This window comes from Periplaneta americana, chromosome 14 (assembly GCF_040183065.1).
Source record: "Periplaneta americana isolate PAMFEO1 chromosome 14, P.americana_PAMFEO1_priV1, whole genome shotgun sequence".
NCBI lineage: Eukaryota > Metazoa > Arthropoda > Insecta > Blattodea > Blattidae > Periplaneta > Periplaneta americana.
Window position 1 is genome coordinate 52,904,776 of NC_091130.1, and position 15,760 is coordinate 52,920,535.

Sequence of the window (15,760 nt, forward strand, 5' to 3'; positions counted from 1 at the left end):
GTGACGATGACTGTCACAGAGGTGACGATGACTGTCACAGAGGTGACGATGACTGTCACAGAGGTGACGATGACTGCCACAGAGATGTCGATGACTGCCACAGAGATGACTATGACTGCCACAGAGATGACGATGACTGCCACAGAAATGACGATGATTGTCATAGAGATAACCATGACTGCCACAGAGATGACTGCCAAAAAGATAACGATGACTGTCACAAAGATAACGATGACTGCCACAGAGATAACGATGACTGCCACAGAGATAACGATGACTGCCACAGAGATAATGATGACTGCCAAAAAGATGACGATGACTGTCACAAAGATAACGATGACTGTCACAAAGGTAACGATGACTGTCACAAAGGTAACGATGACTGTCACAAAGATAACGATGACTGTCACAGAGATAACGATGACTGTCAAAAAGATAACGATGACTGTCACAAAGATAACGATGACTGTCACAAAGATAACGATGACTGTCACAAAGATAACGATGATTGTCACAAAGATAACGATGACTGTCACAAAGATAACGATGACTGTCACAAAGATAACGATGACTGTCACAGAGATAACGATGACTGTCACAGAGATAACGATGACTGTCACAGAGATAACGATGACTGTCACAGAGATAACGATGACTGTCAAAAAGATAACGATGACTATAACAAAGATAACGAATGCCATAAAGATAAGAAAAATTATCACAATGATAACGATAATCATGACTATCTGTAGGCCTACCACGAAGATAACGACGACTACCACGAATGTAACGAATGCCGTAACCGTTACTATCATAACAATAATGATTACGATAACGATGACTACCAGAAATGCCATAAAGATAACTATCATTACAATGATGATCATTACGATGACGATGGCTACGGTGAAGCTGAGATACAATACAATAGTATAAACATTCCCTAGAGCTTACATAATTGGAAGATTTACACTCTACATGTCAACAAGTGTGCAGTAATAGACCGCATGCGGTGTGTGATGCGTACTTTCCATTTTTAATAACGAAAGACAAGCTCATGGCATAAGATCCATGACCGTGTACGTTGAACTGTTGTTTTTGGTTGGCCTTCGTTAATCGCAAGTATGCGGGCGCCCTGCCATTGGTTCTATTTTAAATGTCTACCCACAATAAGACGCTCAGTACATCTTCTGTAAATGGACTGGGGCAGGCGACGCGAATATGGGTCAGAGAGCTCTTGTTCTAGTTCCTTAGCATCAGGAGCATATCCCAAGTTGACGTCTCCCAAGGCACTGGAAAAGTATACAAACTAGGATCTGCTTACGTTTCAATGTCTAGCCCGAGGTCTCTAGCTACGGACGCAAAGTCAAGTTTGATGTTTTCTGATACAATGTAAACGAATTGTAGGTATGTAAGTTAAAGTAAAATGGAAAGGCTTATTCTCAATGTAAGCAACAAGAAGAGTTTGCTTGTGAAAACTTTATTACAGATATTTCGTGTCCAACTAAAAATGTTTGATTAATAAATTACAATTTCGGAATTATTTATTAATTAAGAAACTCTCAAACAGAATCCGTTAAGTCCACTTACAATCGTAATTGAGTGTGAAACTGATTCATATTCTCGAAAGAGCTCTACATCGGGCAACGAACTTCATTCGTTTATAACTCAATTATTTTCCTTCCAACTGACTTGATAGCACGATGTAGGACCCTTCCGAGAGTAGATATGAATCTTCTTCAAACTCGATTAAGATTGAAGAAGGACTTAATGGGTTTTCTTAAAATTAAAACTGAATAAATTAAGAAGTATATGCCTATTGTTGTCTTATGAGAATTATGAACATGAAATGGCACCACCTTAACATATATGACACGAAAGAAGGGCCACACACTGCATTCCTGAAGAGGGGAAGGGGAAATCTCCATTTCCCTGTCGGGAACTGTACTCGAGTTCGCTAAACTTAAAGTCGGAAATACAAACAATTGGGTCACAGAAGAGAGCATAAGCATGCACACATATTTCCATTGCGATAAAAACAATATTAGTTGTAATTTTCATAAAAGGATATTATGTCACAATCCCTTTTGCTTCCTGTGTTAAAAACCTTGGAGTTTACTTTGATACGCATTTAAACTGGAATAACCAAGTAACCCATATTAAACTGGAATAACCAAGTAACCCATATTACCAAAAAAGTGCTTTCCATACTACATTTCTTAAACAGCATTCGAAAATTCCTTCCGCTATCACTCAAGAAAATGCTAGTGGAAACACTAGTAATGCCCCACTTCGATTATTGTGATTTTATACTGACTGACTTCAATGTCAACCTGTCGCAAAAATTACAACGTTTTCATAATTCTTGTGTTCGCTTCGTCTGCGATGTCCTTCGCGCTGACCACATTACCCCATCCTTCCAAACTCTAAACTGGCTACGGGTTAACGAACGTAGAAATTTTCATTCTCTTGTTCTCCTTTTCCAAGTCCTTCACACTTCTACACCTACCTACCTTGCCTCCCGTTTCAGTTACCTGTCATCATATCATAATCTCTTCACTCGCAGGCAGAATAGCCGCATACTAGCCATACCAACACATAAGACATCATCGTATTCATCATCATACACAATGTCTCTCTCGCGCTTGTGGAATACCCTACCCAGTGACATCAGAGACTGTCGGAATTCAGTAGCGTTCAAAAGCAAGCTTATTAAGCATTTTCTTACTGCGTAGAGTAGGTTTAATTTGTACTTAGTCAATAAAAGAAATGCTTCTCTCTTCTTAACTTTTACAATAAACTGTCTACCTTTTATTAATCAGTTAATCTTTTAGTACTTCGATTTTTATTGTATCTGTAAATTTAATATTAATTGTAATTATAATTGTAATTGTATTCTTAATATTGTAGTTGTAACCCCCTGGTAGAGGGGAAGAGAAGGCCTGATGGCCTTATCTCTACCAGGTTAAATAAATAAATAAATAAATAAATAAATAAATAAATAAATAAATAAATAAATAAATAAATAAATGTACTAGTATTTCAGCCTACACGTAATTTCTGGCTAAGAACGGGTGTTCACCAGGGACGGCTTCAGGGGTAGTGCTCTCGAGCCATGGCACTGCCTAAATAAAATATAATTAAATCTTATTTTTAACTGTACATTCAGAGCGCTACAAGATCACAAATATTATAAAAAATGTGGATTTATCATGAAGTGATTCCAGCAAAACAACGATTTGAACGACCGCGCCACGCCGTTTCAGAGTAACAATGCCGTTCGTCCGCTCATGCGCTGCTGTATGGCTGTACATATCTTTGTCATTCGAGCCAGCTGCTAACCACCTCTATATGGGCATGCGCAGAAGTGTTTTGTAATCCATTCGATGGAGCTTCACGGTTGTGCAAAGGGCAAGGGGAAAGGTCTTATCCGTGCTATTCAGTTGACAAATCGACTCGAGGTGGCAGCACTAAGTAACGAATATATCTTCCATGCCAGAGCTGACTTTCTTCCCAGCAAATAAGTTACTGAAAAGAGCGCGAGCGTATGCGGTATGTGGTATATTATGCAGTGTTGATGAGAAACAATGAATTATAAAATAAATACTCCAATTATAAAATACATTTTCTTCATCATATGAAGATAAACAGAAAGTAAATATATATATATATATATATATATATATATATATATATATATATGCAAAGACTAACTCTAGATCTGAACATAAATATGTGAATAAAAGTTGCTAAAATGTTTATGCAAAGAAACAAATAGATTTCTTGATGTGATATTAAAAATTCTTTCTTCTGTTTTCCTCATGTTCTTTTTTATTGTATCTGGCATTGGTCTAAGAAAGCTGTGATGGATTTAGTTCACTTCTGGAAGAAAGATCTCTAATTTTAGCCAGAAAGTAATTGAACTCTTTGCTGAAAATTACAGGAGAATTGAATTTACGTATAGAACAGTTTAGAAGGCTTCAAAGTTAATTTATTACTAGGTCTATTATTATTATTATTATTATTATTATTTATTTAAAATATTCACGATATAAAAAGCTACATTATCGTTACTTTTCGTTTGTAACTTGAATGTTCTGGCACTACTCAGACAAAGTGGTTTCAGAGGCAACTGGTGTTCACGATGTTTTAAAGAAACCTGTTTTAGAAGAGTAGATTCTGACACGCAGATTATACGCATTGGCGGTCAGCCATTCTCTCCGAAAAAAGTTATGACAATTTCAAAATGTACAGTAGTGGCAAAAAAAAAAAAACCCCGGATCGACCCTTGTAGCTCATTTCAGAGCCTTGTTCACTCCAGAGCACGATAGACTGGTAACTAAGACTTTCGTGGTTCGAATTCTGCCTGGGAAGGAAACTTTTTTTTTGTGCGTTATTCGAATTTATCCCCAATACTTTTCGATTGCTGGTAAAATTCATATTCTGGGAATAATAAGTTACTTAAGTAGTAAAATATCGCTGTGATCGAAAAGTATTGGGAATAAATTTGAATAAGGAACAAAAAAAAAAAAGTTTCCTTCCCAGGCAGGATTCGAACCACGAAAGTCTTAGATACCAGTCTATCGAGATCTAGAGTGAACAAGGCTCTGAAATCAGCTACATGGGTCGGTCCGGTTTTTTTTTGCCACTGCTGTACATTTACCTTTAAATAAGTAGTAGAAATATTATAACGGTTATCTATCATGTTATTACAACTTGAAATAGTAACAAATATAAATACATGCTCCAGGCTGGTTCACTATGAATAGCGAAAATACATTTCCCTAACCAGAGTCGAATAATCACGACTATGAAAGATGTAATCTTTCGCTCAGCCGACTGAACTATCACGACTCTTTAACCACTGCATGTATGATAACACGCAAATGACTTGAATGAGAAGTTCATTACAAGTGCACCAATAGAAACGAATTCAATTATGAAGCCGACTGTTTTAAAAGCACAATGCCTGACAGGAATTTTAATAATACGGCACTTACAACATTCTTGCTCTCATAGTGTCTTGGACTGCAACAGATAAACACGGCGGTGGCTTTCTGCCTATTACAGCTACTTACTCTCTTCTGCTATTATCTTTTCATCTTCCTTCCTTTTCTACTCCAGTTCCACCAGTGGCCCAAACATTAAAAAAGACGGTACAGAGTACGATTTTAACTAACCGTCTATATAAAATAAATTATTTCATAGAGTAACTTTTTGACACTATGAGACACAATAGTTTCTAGTACTGTCAATTTTATTAAAATCGAAGCATTTTAAACAGAACTACGTCACACTACTTCACTACTTAAATTAAACCAATCAACAGAGAAAACTAAGAATTATCCTAACAGCAACTGCAAAGGCGCTGGGGGTGGGGGCATTGTTATAAGGGCCCCATAAATTTCTGACATCATTTAACGTTTTTGTTGTCACTTTCTTAAGTTCTTAAACTGGCAGTCTGCATGACATGAGGAATAACTAATTGTACCGTTCATCTCTTAGAGAATCACGAGGTATCAAAAGATAATTGCGTGAGACGAGGTCAATTTGTCGATACACCAATGAGAAACAGTAACTACTTTTAAACTGCAATGTACTCTTATCGTTTTTGGCATTAAACTATCACTTAATCGCTAAATAATTCTTTTATTCTAGACCTACAGTCCAGTGTTGTCGAGTGTTGTCGTAATAATTCACCATTAAAATGGGACACACTCACGGACAGGAGAACGCGAATTCGATTATGCGCAATGTTTAAAACGTACAGAGGTGAGCCTGCCTGGAGAGAAATAAAAAAATAGGTTGCAGCCTCCAAGTTACTCTTCAAGGAACGACCACTCATATAAATGGAGGGAAAGAAGACAGAGGACGGACACTGGAAAGTTTTCTTTTCTCAATCGTACTATCAGGGACTGGAATGCTTTACCTGCAGACTTTACCAATAACCAAAAATGTATTTAAAATAGGCTTAAGGACTTTACTAATAGACGGTAGCATATTATACACACTATTTAAAGGGTGTAATTGATATGTTATTATTTGAAGTATTGTATCAGTGAGGAAGTGTGTTGTGTCGGTGAAGTGTGAAGTGTGTAGTGTCAGTGAAGTCTATTGTGTAAGTGAAGTGTGTTTGTGTAAGTGAAGTTCTATAGTTCATAGTAACTGTGCAAAGTATTTGAACGGTGAAATGGTTTTGAAGTATTAGTAAAATCAGGATAGAATCAGTGCAGTGAGTGAGTTGATAGCGAAATAAGTGTAGTGCCGAAAGGTACTTGTGCAGGTATGAACTTAGGGTTAAGATACAAATTAGATTTACTTTAAATGTTATTTTACGTGATCGTGCTTCATTTAATTTAGGAGAAATTTTGTTCTTATATGTATAAAAATTTCGATTTAGTATGTCAGTATAAATATCCCCCAGTGTCCACACCTGTGGAGTAACGGTTAGCGTGTCTGGCCGCGAAACGAGGTGGTCCGGGTTCGATTCCCAGTCGGGGCAAGTTACCTGACTGAGGTTTTTCCGGGGTTTTCCTTCAACCCAATATGAACAAATGCTGGGTAACTATCGGTGCTGGACCCCGGACACATCACCGGCATTATCACCATCTCATTCAGACGCTAAATAACCTAAGATGTTGATAAAGCGTCAAAAATAACCTACTAAAAATATATCCCCTAGCATAGTCTGTCAAACTGACAATGGCCAGAAAATCGTATCTGATTGAAAATTTTAACAAAGCAAGTTTCCTGTGCATGTATAAGATCTCAGTAAGATAAATATGCTACGTATTACAACTTAAGTCTGGTTCACAATAAACCGGGAACAAAAACGACAACGAGAACGAGAACGGAAATATTGTTAAAATAAATGCATTTAAATGTGAGTATTCGCAATTAACTATTGTGAATGCTCACATTTAAATATATTCATTTTAACATTATTTCCGTTCTCGTTTTTGTTGTTTCCGTTTCCGGTTTATTGTGAACCAGCCTTTACCAAACATAACGAAAACTCGTACCTTTTTGTGTAGGGGATCATTCAGGAAGAACAAATTAGCAGCTGGGACTATGGTATTACAAGCAATGTTTCTGCCAGGTATTTTTTACTGATCTGGTATGATAAGGCGATCTTGTTTTGTAGCCTATTTCTTATTCAAACTGAAAACTATGTAAGTATGCAAGATAAAATTATTTCCCCTGACCAATGTAAATAATTAAAATTAAAATGTGCAAATAATTCTGTTTGTAAAGACGTCAAATTGAAAATGATTCTGTTTGAAGTTTAAAATCGTTTTAAAAAATAAAAAACCATGTTTAATAAATATCGCTAATTATAAAACGACTATGATTAATAATTACTAAGATACGACGAAAACAGTTCGTTTCACAGCACATTTTTTTAATAATTTCGTCTTCATGTCGAATAGTCATGATGAAACAGTCCACACACTACGGGCCTCTACTAATGTAGGAAAGTATAAAAAATGTGGGATGTGTTACAGTTACCAAAAGTAATCTCACTAGAGGTTTTGATTTATCTAGAGAAAATCAAAACTCGAGTGCGATTTAATTGACTATTACACGACTAGAAGAAAGTATATAAAGATTAGAACAAATAAAGTACTCTAATACAATAAAATATTAATTGACTTACTAAATTCTATTTTACCAATGTTAGCTTCACCCAAACGTTTGAATGGAGCCGACTGTCTATGCTGTAAACAAATGACGATCCCAAAGCATGTTTTATAGTACCGTACATAATTTGAAGTTTGAAATATTTGCAAACAAAGAAGCAAATGGTAGGGAGGTGATAAAAACGGAAGAAAGTATATGAAGATTAGAAGAAATAAAGTACTCTAATACAATAAAATAGATATTGACTTGCTAAAATTCTATTTCACTAAGGTTACCTTCACCAAAACGTTTGAAAGGACCCGCCATTTTCAGTCGACTATCTATGCAGGAAACAAATGACGATTGCAAAGCATGTTTTATAGTACCGTAAAGAATTTGCAGTTTGAAATGTTGGCAAACAAAGAAACAAATGCTAGGGTAGTGATAAAAAAAGCCAGGAAAATGATAAAAATAAATGCTCGGGAAGTGATAAAATTGTGCGAAAGGTAGCCATGATTGGTTGAAAGACGTCCTTTCGTACCGTTTAATTGGTCAAAAATAGTATGACGTAGTAAAAGTGTCAGTCATTAAAACGATATTCTCGTGGTAAAATTATTTTAAAAATTTAAACTTTTGAAAGTATATTCTTGTAGAGCTGAGAATCAGTGTTAGTATACTGAAGAAATTAAATTGAAATATATACTGTACTATCTTCACTCTGAGAAATGTTAGACCTAGCATTCGGAAACAGTACGCAATTACGTAATTATTAACTTTGAATACGAGCTTTCTGCAGGAAGAAACGAATTTCGTTGCCCTAAAACCTATGAAACTAGAGCAACATGCTGATCTAAATAATTAACGGTAAATGAGGTTTTCTACATTTGGACAATAAAATTATGAACTATTACTCCTATTAAAATTGACTCATAAAGGTTTCATATCTGACCACCTTGATTTTACTAATATTTCTCACTATGGATATCAAAACGCCTGCACTGCGTGCTCTCAAGTACCCACAAAACATTTAAGAGTGATGATTGTACTTTATCTTGCTGAAAAGTGAACCTTGTTGGATTTGTATTGCTTATAGTATCAGCACGTAATATAGGCGCTATGACATCCCTGGTACAAAATAATAAAAATGTCTTCAATTCAGGTAACATGCAAATGTCTCGCACTACAATGAACACCAAGGGGTGCAAGTGACTTTTTTTTAAATAAAAAGCAGTACAATGTGAGGTCAATTTCATGGCAGAATAAAAGTGTAACATTGTTCACTGTCATCATTAGTAATGAATTTTTCCCTCATCTAGAGAAAATAAATTTTCAAGTTCATATTAGTACAATGAACATCGTTCATTTCTCCTCTTCCTACATAATGTATTATGAGTAGCGAACAACAATTACTACATCGGCCATATAATACGAGTAAATTCTCAGTTTTAACATAATATTTCAATTCAAGTAGAGCTTAACATTTTGCAACATGATTAACGTTTATTTTATAACTGCCCAATTGTTATACTGAATGTATAGCAAGACATCCCTAAAATAACAGCTCCAAGAACAGGTCTCTTAATGTCCTTGATATTATAGGAACTTTTAGTTTATATGCTATTACAATTCATTGAAAGTAACGAATGTTTAAGTGTATACATCAGATGTTTATTTTTAGAATTCCCACTTAAGTAGAACAATAGGCTAAAGTTAAAATTATGTATTAATAAACTTGTAAACTTGAATTCTCACTTTGAGAGAGGAACACAGGTTAAGGGTATTCGAGAATAAGGTGCTTAGGAAAATATTTGAGGTTATGAGGGATGAAGTTACAGGAGAATGGAGAAAGTTACACAATGCAGAACTGCACGCATTGTATTCTTCACCTAACATAATTAGTAACATTAAATCCAGACGTTTGTGACGGGTAGGGCACATAGCATGTATGGGTGAATCCAGAAATGAGTATATTGTGTTAGTTGGAAGACCTGAGAGAAAAAGAGTTTTGGGGAGGCCGAGACGGAGATTGCAGGCTAATATTAAAATGAATTTGAGGGAGGTAGGATCTGATGGTAGGGACTGAATTAATCTTGCTCAGGATAGGGACCGATGGCGGGCTTATGTGAGAGTGGCAATGAAACTCCGGGTTCTTTAAAAGCCATTTGTAAGTGAGTAAGAAAGTATTAATAAACATGCACTGATGCTTAATCCACACTATACACCCACTATACACCAAGTTTCTTAATTAATTCATGGCTCCTTACTTTAACAAATATGGTCAATAATTAATTTATGTCCTTTCGTGGAGAAAAATGTTTGATTTAAATGCGGAATGTGATTTGTCATAGAAAATATGTTGGTGCCTGGTCTGTACCATTCCTTCTATACCACGACTTTCCTTTTCTCACAGTTATATTTTATGCACTTGCACCTCTTGGCACACCAAGTTGTAAAATGAAATTAGTGTTCTTACCTGCTACTGTTGGCTTCCCTCTGTTGTTTGGCTAGGGCTGCTTGTCTCCTTCGAGCAACTGCCTCATTCCGAATTATGCGCCGGACTTCACGCCCTCCTGAAGAAGATGTCTCTCCATCCGATGTTGGTGGTGTAGGGGTGTCGTTTGGTGAGGAAGATAAACGCTGCAGCTCCTCTATTTGACGATGCAGCTGCCTCTCATACTGAGCTGCCTCCTCCTCTTCTGCAGTTCGCTTGACTCTTCTTGACCGCTCTGCTACACTTTTCGTTGTACTTGTCACTTCATCGACTTGCTTCTTTGACTCCAACTTCTTCTGAGTACTTAGTGATTTATGATCAATTATGTGGGATTCTACATACTTTGAAGTGCTGAAAGTATGGTTCTTCTCACTAATCTGTCGAGCTTCAAGAGATTTCTTACTCAATTCTTCCACAAGCATTTTTGATTCCAGTTTTCTCTGTTTTACCAGAGACTTGTGATCTAGATGAACATCCATCGGCTTTCTAACGAAATGATTCTCACTTCCCAATTTGGAATCTTTCTTTAAAGCATCATCCACTTTTTTCTTCTCGAGGTGAGTTGTTTCCTTGCCTCCTTGGTGATTTTCCTTCTCGTTTCTCAGGTTTCTGAGGTTCATAAGCCTCTCGTCGTTGCTGCTGGGACGAGCAGGTTTATTATTCGTTGACGACACCAAAGCCTGGCGTTGCTTACGTGCATTAGCTTCAACTCCATGGAGGATACTAACCAGATCCAGAGTGTTTCTTGCTGGAGCCGAGAGAGGACGCACTGGAGTATCGCTTTCAGATGAAGAATCTGAGCTGCTGGAAGATGAAGATTCATCCCATTCCGTGGATTCAGGCTTAAGGATAGAGCGAAGTGTTTCGCTGCTAGCTGCAGTAACAACCGAGTCTTCAGATACTTGATGCTCACTACCATTACTTGCAGTTTCCTTCTTGAGCACACTTTTCAAGTGACGGAAGCTTTCCAATTCTGGTGTTCCAGCTCCTGAAGTCACAGGCGTACCAGAAGATTTGAGGATGCCTCTAACTTCAGTTTCTGACTCTGTTTCTACTTCGGAGGAAGGAGCCACATCAGACTGTGATGGAGACCTTGTTCTGGATTCTGTATCTCTGGCATTCTTCAATATTCCTGAAAGAGAAACATTAGAAACATTTAAATCTGAGCGTATTTAACTACGAATAGCTTACATGAGAAAATGACACAGATATCCCACGTTCTTACTCTCAACAAAATCAGAGCACATTTTCATGAATTCAAAGTAGTATTAAGAACAGTAGCAAAACTACATTCTACAGAGATGGATTTCTACAACAGTAACAAGGAAGGACAAAATTATAAATTAATGTTATAAGAGAGACAAGTGAAAGTACAGTAGAACCTCTATTATCCTTGGTAATGAGGGGATGGACTGAACGGTTAATCGAAAAAATCTGATAATCCGTACCATAAAAGATGTTTATAACTTAAGTTCATAATACACAATTTCATAATTTCCTTCGTGGTCTTGTGTTTAACGTGCTATGTGGTGGATCAGGAGTTCATTAAAAGTTCGGATCTCAAGGATGGATTCTTAAGGATCAAGGATTGATGATTATGGGTGTCTGCGGTAAGATAGGAATACTTGAAGTCTCATGTTGTAGATTTACATATTATATACACTTTAGTCTTTTTTTTTTATTCGCGTACAGTTGTAACGCCAATCTCCTACTCTGAAGCAGCAATAACCACAGTTTCTTCTTTCCTAGACCTCTGAATTATTTATGATTTTTTAAAATAAATACAATTCGTTTTCTTTTGACAAGTGTGGAAGACAATTAGCATAGAAGTTATACAGTACCACTCGAATAGTAAGGATAAGAAATGAATTGTACACGGGTTTGTGGAAATTCCTGGGATAATTTCTTTAGAAGCAAGTAGTGATTATTTTTACAAGTACCGCTAACTATTTTTGTTGCCGACAGCGAAGCATTTCTACTACATACTTTATAGTAACAGTAAAGGCTCGTAATAACCTTCTGTAGAGACACTATGTAGAATCATAACGTACAGTACTACATATATTTTTCTGCAGCAAAAGAAAATAGGAGCTAGAAAAAAAGTCGGATAATCCGACAATCGGTTAATAGGGTGACGGATAATCAGGGTTCTACTGTACAAGGATCGCTTGTAGAATCTATCAAAACAAAACAATTCAGATAGTTTGGTCATATGAAGAGGACAGGGGCATACGCAAGAGGAGAGGGTTACCGGGTTTAGATCCCTCCGTTGAACTTCTTGGAAAAATGAGATTTAGATTTGAATATGTTTTTTATCTATAATCATTTCCCTTCTCTAATGTTCCATTGCCAGAGTAACAAAATCTACATCGACTTAAGGCGTAGTCCTCCTACCCCTCCTTCAATATAATCCCTGTACTTGGTGCTGCAACATGTTCGAATTATAACAAAACTATGTTTATTATAGAGAGACGTACCGACTAGTACCGATCTTGTAATAAGATGAAGCTGACACAATATGAAATTTAACTTGTTGTGGAACATACCGAAAATGTTTGACAGTTCTGCATTGCTGATGTCAAAATTGTGCATTGTCGATTTTGAACTCATTTTAAGAGCGGTATGCACCCGCTTGTTAGAAAATGTTCTTTTGACAGTTCTGCAGTGCTGATGTTAAATATTGTGTATTGTCAATTTTGAACTCATTTTAAGAGCAGTATTCACCTGTTCGTTAATTTAAGTTCTGACTTTATTGTAAACCGTTCGTTTAATGTATTGTGCAATTGACAGTTCATATTTAAAACATAAACTTCGCATTATCATTCTGGGATCTTTGATATGTCTAAGCGACCGCAAAGTCCAATTTTATATGTTTTTAGCAAAAAGCGGCATAGTGATTCTCGCAAGGTTTGTGAGAATTTTACATTGACAAATGTTTCTTTGCAGCCGCAGCGTGACGATGTTGTTGAGAACGTTCTTCTCGGAACTAGCTTCACATCCCACTGTGAAAACTCAGCTGATTATAATGGTGGTAATAATAATGACAATAATAATAATAACAATAATGATAATAATAACAATAATGATAATAATAACAATAATAATAATGCACAGCATTTGAAATATCGATGATGTATATTGTAAAGAATTTTAATAATGACCCTCCCTCTTGACAAAATTCTGCCTACACCACTGGATAGCTCAAGATCAATGTTCAGTGAAATGAACACTTTTCAATTACAGCTTAAGTCATTTTAAAACAGCTTATAGCAGCGGAAACTTGATCATTTTCTAAACATTCAACATATGTTAAGTAAATGCAGTGACTTTATCCTGTATCATTTAAAATACAAGCAGCTGTTACATCTTTATGTAATGCATCCTCAACTCGATTTTCCTCTTTCAAATATGGAAAGAGTAACATAGATTTATTCACAAATCCATTTTGTATTTCAGAGTCTGAGATTCATAAATAACCCCCATCTTTAGATTGAACTAATAGAAATCCAAAACCACTCAAGGGCTTTGCGCTCAATTTAAAGAGCATTACGAATCATTCACTGCTCCTAATTTGATTGAATTTTGGAAATATGTCCCTAGAGACTAGTTTCCTGAACTTTAGAATCTTGCTCTAAGGCTCAAGGGAAGATTTGGCTCCACATACATTTGTGAACAAACTTTTTCTGCCATGAATGTTATTAAAAATAAATTACCTTCAACTATTACAAATGCATATCTTGCTAATATGCTTTTTCCGTCCACATCAAAAATTGTATCTAATATTGAGAAACTGTTAAATGTAAAAAAAATAAAAAAATTACATTAACATTGCAGATCTTCAAAATTCAATTGGCATGCCCTTATTAAATACTGTAAGAAGTATTTTTATTACAAGCCAGTGTTAAAAAAAGGTATATAATTATATAATGGTTTTTCCAACTTAAAAGGTAAGTGATAATTGAATGATTTTTAAAAAATGATGTTTTTAAATGTACACTTATCTGAATATTCTACTAAAACTTACAGATCCTTTAACTTAGATTGAAAATATTTATTAGTGTCATTTTAGTTAGGTGGCCATTCAAATATTTTGTATCAATTTACTGGCCCAAACTCAAAATAGGTTGGCCACCCCTGACAATGTATTTATGTGTACAATAACAAAAACCATTAACATACCTAGTGTGGTGAAATAGGAGAATTAATAATAATAATAATAATAATAATAATAATAATAATAATAATAATAATAATAATAATAATAATAATTATGTGAATATACACAATTCTTATATGTGCATATACACCATAAATTAAGATTATTTATGTATTCTTTCTAGCTGTTTTAATTTCAATTTAGAGCAGACTGAGAAAAAAACACGCTTACCCTTAGGCTTCATATCAGTATCTCCTTCTGCGTTCTGTGCTGTACTCTCAGCACCAGAATCCTTCTCATGATAGAGGCGGGATGACGAAAAAGACTTGGATAATATAGCCGACGCATGTTCGTACATTTTCTCACGGGCAGCTTTCGCTGATATTCCACCTGCATAATATCAGAAAAATTAATTAAAAACATATTTTCTGTTAAAAAAATTAAACATGTATAACTGAAAAGTTACCTTGGTAACATTTTGTGGATTAAGGACTACTGTTAAAATATGTTGAAATAAACTGCTCTCTTTTTCTTAATACGAAATAATACCCGTATTCTAAAGGGTATATCAATCATTCGGTTCATCATAAATTATTACTGTATACATTTATTGAATATATTTTGTTAGTTTTGTAGTGTTATGTAATGTGTATTTGGTTACCAATTTGGTTATCATAAATTTATACATTTATTAGGTATATTTTGTTGGATTCGTGCGGTATGTAATGTATATTTGGTTACCAATTTGGCTATCATAAATTTATACATTTATTAAGTATATTTTGTTGGATTCGTGCGGTGTGTAATGTGTATTTGGTTACCAATTTGGTTATCATAAATTTATACATTTATTAGGTTATTTTGTTGGATTCGTGCGGTATGTAATGTATATTTGGTTATCATAAATTTATACATTTATTAAGTATATTTTGTTGGATTCGTGCGGTGTGTAATGTGTATTTGGTTACCAATTTGGTTATCATAAATTTATACATTTATTATGTATATTTCGTTAGTTTTGTAGCAGTGTGTAGGCCTAATATGTATTTGGTTACGAATTTGGTTATAATAAATTATAAATTTTATACATTTATTAGGTGTATTTTGTTGAATTCGTAGCGGTGTGTAATGTGTATTTGGTTGCCAATTTGGTTATCATAAATTATACATTTATTGGGTATATTTTGTTAGTTTCGTAGTGGTGTGTAATGTGTATTTGGTTACAAATTTGGTTATCATAAATTTATACATTTATTAGGTATATTTCGTTAGTTTTGTAGGGGTGTGTAATGTGTATTTGGTTGCAAATTTGGTTATCATAAATTATACATTTATTGGGTATATTGTTAGTTTCGTAGCGGTGTGTAATGTGTATTTGGTTACCAATTTGATTATCATAAATTTATACATTTATTAGGTATATTTTGTTAGTTTTGAACAGTGTGTAATGTGTATTTAGTTACGAATTTGGTTATCATAAATTATACATTTAT

The 15,760-nt window shown here is 35.1% G+C and overlaps 1 protein-coding gene across 7 annotated transcripts in view; it reads right to left on the reverse strand.

Annotated features, from left to right (window-relative positions):
* LOC138713282 (microtubule-associated protein futsch-like) overlaps positions 1–15,760 on the reverse strand; it is a 1,205,925-nt gene that overhangs the window by 264,561 nt on the left and 925,604 nt on the right. For all 7 annotated transcript variants that reach the window (XM_069845262.1, XM_069845261.1, XM_069845263.1 and 4 more), the window contains 2 exons: positions 14,499–14,657; positions 10,094–11,243 (listed from right to left, as the gene is read on the reverse strand). In XM_069845262.1, coding sequence (XP_069701363.1) covers positions 10,094–11,243; positions 14,499–14,657 — 1,309 coding nt within the window. The remainder of the gene's footprint in view (positions 1–10,093; positions 11,244–14,498; positions 14,658–15,760) is intronic.